The sequence below is a fragment of the Odocoileus virginianus genome, chromosome 3 (genome assembly GCF_023699985.2).
Source record: "Odocoileus virginianus isolate 20LAN1187 ecotype Illinois chromosome 3, Ovbor_1.2, whole genome shotgun sequence".
NCBI lineage: Eukaryota > Metazoa > Chordata > Mammalia > Artiodactyla > Cervidae > Odocoileus > Odocoileus virginianus.
Window position 1 is genome coordinate 62134416 of NC_069676.1, and position 9590 is coordinate 62144005.

At 48.3% G+C, this 9590-nt stretch overlaps 1 protein-coding gene across 3 annotated transcripts in view; it reads left to right on the forward strand.

Moving 5' to 3' along the window:
- LARP1 (La ribonucleoprotein 1, translational regulator) overlaps nt 1–7589 on the forward strand; it is a 58266-nt gene extending 50677 nt beyond the window's left edge. For all 3 annotated transcript variants that reach the window (XM_070465684.1, XM_070465685.1, XM_070465686.1), the window contains exons 16-19: nt 148–292; nt 2015–2124; nt 2250–2377; nt 3948–7589. In XM_070465684.1, the coding sequence (XP_070321785.1) occupies nt 148–292; nt 2015–2124; nt 2250–2377; nt 3948–4151 (587 nt within the window). In that variant the 3' untranslated portion in view covers nt 4152–7589. The remainder of the gene's footprint in view (nt 1–147; nt 293–2014; nt 2125–2249; nt 2378–3947) is intronic.
- Nucleotides 7590–9590: the final 2001 nt, after the last annotated feature.

Sequence of the window (9590 nt, forward strand, 5' to 3'; positions counted from 1 at the left end):
TAAATAGTTCCCCGAGACTTAACAGTGATGAGCAGGGGAATTGGGAGGAGAAAGGACCGATGTCTTTGAGCCACAGGATCATTTGTCCCCCACAGCACAGGCAGCCTGGCTCTAAAACATATCTTTCCTCTTTTCCTCCCCAATCAGAGCGAAAACGCTTGGGCATTGGCCAGTCTCAGGAGATGAACACTCTTTTCCGCTTCTGGTCCTTCTTCCTCCGAGATCACTTCAACAAAAAGATGTATGAGGAATTCAAGCAGCTGGCTCTGGAGGATGCCAAAGAAGGCTACAGGTGAGTGAGATTGGGGTGAAGACCCTTGACTGGTGCTTGAGGGATGGTGAGAGAGGCTATCTGTGTTGGGTCCGCTTCCAGAACTGTGATAGGAAATCCATTGTGTATATATTTCATGTACTTTATAAAAGAAAAATTAGTACTTTTGAGTAAGTAATATATTCAAAATTGAAAGAAGTCATAAGGTTATATAGTTGAGAAGTCTATCTCATCCTAGTTTTCTGGCCATCTGGTTCCTTTCCCCACAGGCAGCCAGTATTGTTAGAATCTTGTGAGTTCTTTCTAAAAATACTTTGCTTACACGAGCAAGGACAGACCTGTGTAGTCTCCTCTCTCCCCACACCTCTTCATGTAAAAGATGGCCTCTGTTAGGTAATATTTTGCACCTTGCTTTTTTTTTTGCACCTTGCTTTTTTAATTAATGCTGTATTTTAGAGATCATTCCATATCCACATGTAAATAACTTTCTTGGGTTTTTTTATGGCTTATGTAGTCTTACTGTATAGATGAACTATAATTTATTTAACTAGCCTCCTATTAATAGATACTTCAGTGGTTTTTAATGTTTTTGCTATTTAAAAAAAAAAAAAACTAATGGGACACTTTCTTCCCAAGTAAAATGTTTTCTGTCAACAATCTGAAAAGGACAAATGTTTAAGGAAGCTGGGGGATAACATCCTTCAGTCCAGAGACAACCAATGTTAATGTTCTGCCATATTTATGTGTTCAGGTCATGCAAGGAATGCTTTTTTTAATACGTTCTTCATCATTTATAAGCATGAGCGTTTCTCCATGTTGTTAAAATACTTAACCTTTTTGCCATCTTAAAAAAGTTTTATGCTTTTGGCTGAAAGTTTAGAAAATAGAGATAAGATCATTTGAAAATCCTACCTTCTGAAGATAACCAGTGTCAGTGTATATTTAACATACTGCTCTGTGCCCTTCCAGACTTTGTGTGCATGTGTAGACTTAAAATTTACTTGTTTACAAAATGTGTTTGTCTACCCATAACACTTTGAAACATGTCTTTTCTACTTTATAATGTATCATCAACATCTCCTTAAGTGTATCCATCGGTGTATACTTAAATTATAATTTTAGATAGATTGTATTATTTTGTTATACAGTTGCCATGATTTTTCTTAATCACTTTTCTAAGACTTAAGTTTTTCAAAAGAATGCTGCTCCGAACAATTTTGGTACATCTATAAAATCTAAATCTACATTTTTTGTTATTTCCCTGTATACATTTTTTGTTATTTCCCTGTATACGTTGCTAGAATTGAAATTTCTGAGTCCGGTAAGTGAATAGATGATCTAATTACCATGGTCAAATGGCTTTGCAGAGAGCTCATGCTGGTGATGGACAAACTTTGCTTAGGAGACAGACAACAAATATCTTAGGTTTGTGGAACATAAAGTCTCAGTTACAACTACTCCTCTGCTCTAGCAGTAGAAAGTAACCAGTGATACTTCATAGGCAAACGGGTGTGGGCAGAAGGCTGTTGTTCATTTGGCCCAAGTTTGCTGAGCCTTGGCAAACGTTTAATGCTGGACTCATTTAGACTAGCATTAAATGCCAGCCTTCTCTGAGAACACTTACCATTTTCTCAGTAATCCATAGATTTTAAATGGTTTCATAGTTCATCTATCATCCAGATGTATTTCCTGTTTACAGATAAAGAAACTGTCCTGATTTCACTGACTTGTGATCTCCTACAGATATGGTTTGGAGTGCCTTTTTCGATACTACAGTTATGGCCTGGAGAAGAAGTTCCGGCTGGACATATTTAAGGACTTTCAGGAGGAAACCGTGAAGGACTATGAAGCGGGTAAGAGTCAGAGTTGGGACTCTGTGAGCCTTGGGCTTGTCTGTATCACATCATATATCCCTCTTCTGAGCCTCTCTATTCTTCTCAGCGTCCAAGCTTCTTTCTACCTCTCTCTTTCCCTGCAGGTCAGCTGTATGGGCTAGAGAAGTTCTGGGCCTTCTTGAAATATTCCAAAGCCAAAAATTTGGACATTGACCCCAAACTTCAAGAATACCTCGGCAAATTCCGACGTCTCGAAGACTTCCGAGTGGATGTGAGTGGATGTCTCTCATCTTTCCCACCCTGATTGTCTTAGAAAGAAAGCTGGACCAGAGATCTGTATACCTGGGTTTTGATCCCAGCTGGGCCACTAGCTCAGGGACTCCTCTTGTCCCTATTTGGGCCTTTAGTTTCTTAAACAGAAGGTGTGAGAAGTGGGCAGTGAAGGCTCATTGGAGGGTTTGTGATTGCTCCTCACTCCCTTTCCCATAGTGAATGTGGCTAAAACCATCATAATGCCCTTTCTGTCTTATCTCCATCCCTCTTTGCCTGTATGCCCTATTTAGAGGTGATCAGAATGAGTACCCTAGGTAAATGTTCTTATTCTTTCTGGGAGAGGTCTGTTCCAACCCCAGAACTTGATAAAGTGAATCTAGTTCTTCTAGTTCTTCCTTCCTTCTAGTTCCTCCCACTTCTCCTTGGCACTGACTCAACAGTGACATCCAGTGGTGGGTCAGAGTTCTGACTGTTGGTTCCTCTTCTGTCCTGAGTGTATCAGGGATTCCAGAGATAAGTAAAACTCTTTCCTTCAAAGTGTTTATAATGTAGTAGGGATATGCCAATCGTCTTACTCCCTTGAAACCTTTTAGCAAAAGCACAAATAGAAGTAAGTAATAGTCTTCACATACATTAAAAAATTTGACTTTATTGTGTGTCAGACACTGTGCTCTGACCTTTTTAACCTTTATAAAGTGAAGCAGGCAGGATTATTGTCATCACTATAGCAGTGGATGATCAGGAGCCCATGGCCAGCCAGTGAGATAGTGGCAGCACTGCTCAGGTGTCCTGACAAAAAGATGGGTCCGTCTTCTTCCATCCTTAAGGACTTCCTCCTTTGGGGGCTGGAGAGTGGGGTGCATGTGCAGAGAATAGGGAGGGAGACCTGTTGGGAGCAGAGCAGAAAGCGCTCGGCTTTGGCTCCCAGAAAGGGCTCAGCCTTGGCTCCTAGAAAGGGCTCAGCTTTGGCTCCCAGAAAGGGGAGAGGTGACCTTGGGGTTACAAAACCTCTGGCAGTGGTGAGGCTAGACTGGATCCCAGTCTGACTCTTAAGATCAGTGTCCTTTTTAGGGCCATGAGGCAGTCCCCAGGAGTCTCTGGGCCTTCTGAGTGGAGGCATGTTAGTGTATTGCATGCCATGTTCCATGTACCATCTCCTGAGCAGCCGCCACTTCCCAGAAGGGGAGTGGAGAGATGTATGGATAAAGGCCTGGGCTTCGGTGGTAGATAGGCCTGTTCAGATTTTGTCTTTACCAGTTAAAAGTTCTGGACCCCTAGGCAGCAGATTATTTTTCTGAGCCTTACTGTTGTCATTTGTGAAACTAGATGGTCCTGTCTACATTAGTTGGTGGTGTAGACCCCGTGAGTAAATGTGCATAAATCTGCACAAGGTTTGGCATCTTGGAGTGGAGATGTGCTTAATAAAACTAGTGACTAGTTTTTAGGGTTATAAACCTATTTATTATCTACACTGGGAGGTAGGAAGTAGGGGGTCTCTGAATAGCCCTGGCAAGGGAGGGGGTGTGGGTAGTGCTCCCTAATCACCTGTGACTCCCTCCTTGTTACAGCCCCCCATGGGTGAGGAGGGCAACCACAAGCGACACCCAGTGGCAGCAGGAGGTGGCAGCGGTGAGGGCAGGAAACGGTGCCCCTCCCAGTCTTCCAGCAGACCCACCACCAGCCAGCCCCCCACACCACCTGCTGGCCAGCCCATCCGGGAAGATGCTAAACGGACAAGCCAGCACTCGGATACGCAGACTTTGGGAAAGTGAAAAGCCCTTTAGCCCTGGGGTTCTGGGGGAGAAGGGATGGAGGGGGTAGGTGAGCGTCTGTGGGGGTGCCCAGTCCCAGGAGAGGGGACAGAGAAGGGACAGGCCTGTAGTCATTAGGATGGGCCTTCGTGCTGAGTAGCAATGTGTATACCATTTGGGCTATCAGAGGTACCCCTGGGCAGGAGCCTCCACACTCCCCCTCCCCTCTTCTCTCTCCATGACTCTTCTTCACATCCTAGCTTCTTCTAAGGGGGGGAGGGTAAGGGGGGAAATTTTTTATATATATATATATATATATATCAAGTTTTAAATTATTGATAGTTCGTCTGGATTACCAAAATCACTCTGCAGCCCTGCCTGCGGCTGGTAGGCCGCAACCCTGGTCCCCATCCACAGCTGCCTCCTGCTCCCCCTCAAGCCAACTATGCAGCCCACGAAAAGGCCCTGTGGGCCCCATTGCCCAGCACTGTTTCATAGAAGGCTCTGGCAGCGTCCCTGGGCCCTACAAGCACCAGCCCCTTGATCATCTGGGGCTTGCCATCACCATGTTCTCCCCCTGCTGTCCCCATTACACCCTTCTGCCATCTTCTGGGAGGAGGAAACCAAAGGATCTAGAAGTGGGGGTGAGGGAAGGTTTCAGCCTCTCTCCATCCCCCTCTCCCCATGCCCCTTACTCCAGCCCAGACAGACGCTGCTCATACCAGAAAAGACTATTGAAAGATGATTTATTTTATTTTTCTCTGACCTTTCCATCCTTGGGAAAATGAAAAAAAAAAAAAAAAAAAGACAAAATCGACCATAAAAGACCAAAAAAAACCATCAGAAAACCCCCACCTAATCCACAGAAAGTGATGTCTTTCCCCTACTCTTGGAATTTTTTTTGTTTGTTCTTGGAAATAGTATTTTTTTAAAAGTTGCCTTATTGTGGAGTGGGAATCTGAAATACCCAAATGCCTGTTTTCCTCAGTGGGGTCAACTTGAAGAGCTCCCACCTTCTCTGGATGTGCCTGGGCTGGATTGGTTAGAATCTGTCTCTTGACTGAGTTGCATGTACAGCACCTCCTGCCTATAGGCAAGAGAGTCCGGAGCGGTTCAGATCAGAGCCGTGCCCAAAGTTTCTCCGCTGTCGCATCATTCGAAGCTGACGTCCTGTGTCCATACCCTGCTGCCGCGTCGTGTCCTCGCTCTGCGTGCTGTCCTCTCGCCAGGCTCCGTCCTGCCGTGACACCCGTCATCCTGCCTTTGGAACCCCAAGGCCAAGTTTGCTTCAGATTGCGGGAGGACAGCACTGGCCTGGATCTGGGACACACTTGTCCTCAGCCCGACCGTCTTCCCCCACCTCAGCGGGGAAAGGTGAACACACGGCAGCTGAGGCCTGGAAACATTTCTCGCGTTCCTTGATCAAGCTCTGAGACCTCCAGGAGGCTTTGTCTCTTAAAAGGTGGAGAGAGATGCTGTTCTCCTCCCGTGGGCCGGGTGGGTTTCCCCATCTTGCGTCACCCCTCTGCGAGCCATCTCTGCCCACCTTCCAGTTGACCCTGCCTGGGAACAGGTGATGAGGAGGCCATGAGGGTATGGGGAATCCTGCCAGTGGGAGAAGCCCCACGGCAGAAAGGTATATGTGGACATAGAGTATACCTGTCTTCACTTCTCCAGCCACTGACTGCTTGTCTTGGGCTGCGGATGATTAGTGGAATGGCTGGTCTCCTGGCAGCCAAAGCTAGGGACAGTGACCCGTGACTGACCTTCACAGACTGGGCTGGGGGCTGGGTGCGGGCGTGATGGCACACTCACCCCAGGGTGGTGCTCATGTGCTCACTCTCAGCCCTTTTCAACTGCTTCCTCTGTTGGGCCCTAAATTTGGGAGTAGGGGCCAGTATCTCAGGCTGGCAAGGCCTTGTCTTCTGTCTTGGGCACCTCATTGCTGTGCCACCCCCTCCTGCCTCCAGTCTCTACCCTCCCAGTATGGGGAAGCCCATCTCCATTCCTGTGAGCCGGTTGTCTGGAAAGCCGAGATGAGTGTCTGGTCTGTGCTCCGACAGTGGAATCTGAGGCCTCTCCCGGTGCCTGCCCCGTGCTGCACCACACATGGGACACCCGGACCTCCGCCTCCCCTAATCACCCCTGTTCTTCAGGTTGCTCGGCCCTGTACTGTTTGCAGCACCACAGTAACCTCAGTGTTTGTCCTCTGCTGGGTTTGGGGTCACAGGAAGCCTGGAGGGTGTGGGGAAGGGCTGTTCTCTAGAGTTTACTCCTAGGCCCGGGGGCTGCCATCCCCTCTCTGACCCTCCCCACAAACACCCCAGAAAGAAGCCCCTTTGGGGTGGGGAGGTGAGGACTTCATCTCAATACAGGCTGGGGATGGGGAGGGGGGCTTTTTTTCTTCCTTTTTTTTCTTTTTTTTTTTTTGTGTGTGTGACATGTTTGGAGTTAATGTTGCAAAGAGTAGTTTACATCTTCACTTTCTGAAGACACTTGAATCTAGGACCGATGTATCTGTGACAAGCATGCCAGGAGTGGCAAAGGACATCAGGGCTTGCCACTTCACACCTACCATCCTTTATGGGGATCCGAGATCTGAGACAGAAGCAACAGCCTGCCCCAATCCTTCCGTTCATCCTGTACCTTTCCGAGATGGGTCCACACCAACATGACCTTTGGGCCTCAAACATCAGAAGGTCTGTGTACCTCAGCTCTGCTCAGAGGCAGGTTTCTCCTGCTGTCTCCTGAACCTGGGAGGAAAGGCACTCCGGGTAGAGAGGGGTTGCCCGACGCCGCAGCAGCCTGGACCCCTGGGGCTCAGATCCCGGCAGGGAGCCCCCATGTCAAAATTGTTATGTTTTTGTTCTGTTCTATTGTAGTTCTTCTCTCCCCTTTCCTGGTGATTGATTTTACAAAAGAAAGCTGCTCAGAAAGCCCTGGCAGTGGGAGGAGGGGCAAAGAAGACTAGTTAGGGAGGGTGGGCTGGTTTTTTTGCCAAAAGCCTGGGTAGAGTGGTCTGGATCATCTGGCACCCTCCCGAATGGGACCCCAAAGTATCTCGTGTGGGAGGGTCCCAGGATTTGCCCCAGCCCCACCCTCTCCTTCAGCCACATTGATGGCAGAGGCAGAGAAGATCAGAACATACAGCCCATTCTGACTGGAGAGGAAAACTTGTCATCTGGCTTTGCGGAGAAGGTTCCACCTTATGCTCATAGTACATTATCTTTACCATGTGCTAGGATATCACATTTACAAGGAAAAAAAATGTAAAATACTTGAATGAGCTTGTATTATAACATTAATATTATTGAGAGTATCTGCTTTCCAGGCTGAAGTGATTCATTCATTATTCTAGTCCTGCTTTAGTCGTTTGTAATTTGTGGTAATTATGCTTTTCTTTTTAATACAAAAAAAAATGTATAAAAATAAAAACTTGAAAAGGCAAAAAAAAAAGAAGCCTGGCTGGTCTCCCATGAAGGGGTACAGCTATTGGGTGTGTTGGGTGGAGGCTGGTTCATGATCTGACCTCAAATCCGTGGGAACCTGCCCTCGCATATGCATATGGAATCTCTCCAGGGCGGGGTCTCCTGACTGTGTCTGAGGCTCCTGGAGCGTTCAGGTGTTTCCTCAGGGGTCTGGAGAACTTCTGCGTGTCTTGAGCTCATGTCTCTGTCTTGTGTCTGAGGGCGGGGGAGCTACAGCCAGTGCCACAGACCAGAGCACTCCCCAGTCTAGTAGCTGGAATTCCAGGATTTCATGCACTTGGCTGTGGCTTGGCATTGTATCAGGACGCTGCCAGGAAGATAGAAGTTGCTGTGGTTCCTCACTGAGCACACTTCCCTATGGACTGGAGAGGAGGAGCAGCGCTCTGGCCCAACAGAATCCAGATGAGCCCTGGATTTACGCCTGGGAAGGAAGGATGAGCACCCCCACCACGACTTGTCCCCAGGCTGCTGATGGCTTTTGTCTGACCCATGAGGCCGGGCACCAACCAGCAGTAGTGACCGAATGCCAGTCTGACTGCAGTGTGTACTGACAAAACTAAATCTGTGCCTTACTCACTGAGAGCTGTTAGGTGTCCTGGGCCTGGCATGTCAGCATCCCTTCAGAAATGGTTTTCCAGCCAGTTCCCCTTGTGTCAGGAGAGCAGGGACTTTAATACCACCGACGGCCTGCAGGGGGCAGAGGTGAGTCTAGGAGACACTAGCCAGGGCTTCTGCAGGCCTCCCTGGCCGAGGAACCTCCCTTCTGTCGCCTGCTGGGAACACTGAAAGGGGCTGGGAGGGCTGAGTGCTCCTTGTGCTGCTGTGACTCCTACATGTCACGAGGTCATGATGCCAGAACAACTCAGAACAGAAGTATCCACTGCAGGTCAAAGGAGACCAGTTTATTTCTCATGCTTTCTCCTTTCACATTTTCTGGTGGGATGATTGAGACCAGCCTTTGCTGGAGCCTATTTGGTAACCAGTCTTAGGGCCAGCCCAACCACCTGCCCAAGAAACAGGGTGAGATGTGAGGCCCTTCATCCCTCTGTGGCTTGACACTACCTCCAGTCTATAGACCTAAAAGGGAGGAAGACCTCCATTCTTCCTTTTTCTACACACTCCTCACTCCAGACCCTCGCTAAGTTCACTGAAAATGGGCTGGTTTCCAATTGTTTATTTGTAGGACGGGTTGTGGGTGTGGGCCAGCAGCTGTGAGCACGCACAGCACTGATGCTCCGGAAGCTGTATACCACCAACTAAGGGTGCCCGGTCCCAGGGTGGGGTTGGGGCTCACCCGGGCCCCAGGAGGATGCTGCCTGGTAAGTTCCTGGTTGGCCTCCTGGGCAGGTCCTCTGGGTCTGGCCCATTGGAAGAGGTCCTCTTTGATAGTCCTGCCTGGAGACGAGGCCTCAGACATGGAAGTATTTCATAAAACTACAGCGAGTGGTTTTCTGGAGAGAGGAGAACTGAAAGTTCAGAAAAATACTGGACTTTTGGGAACATAATGGTGGCCTTTCAAGTCAGAGTGATCTTCACCTTGACCTTGGGAGCCACAGGCTTCTTGGCAATGTTGGGGACAGCCCTGGGAACCCAGGGTGGGGGTGGCTTCCACCTGGGTAGCTCTGTGGTTTCATTGTAGACAGGTCTCATCAGAAAAGGCATCACTGCTAAAATTAGCCTGTGAAAAGGGTGCTGAAACAACTGGTTCATCATTTGGGTGGAAATGAGGATTTTATCCACTGTTCAGGTGTGTACTTGCTACTTTCTTACTGGAGGAAGAGGGTGCTAGCCCTTTTGGTCCTTTATACAGAAGATACTAGGGTACTTCAGTTGGGTGTCCTCCAAGGTCAGCACTCTGACCCTTCCCTCTGGTTACAAGGGCCCCAGCTGAGCAGGGCCACAGGCTTTGGCCTTTGAGTCTGTGAGTGGCTGAAGGTGTTGGGGTAACCTCTGCACCTCTTTATATTTCAAT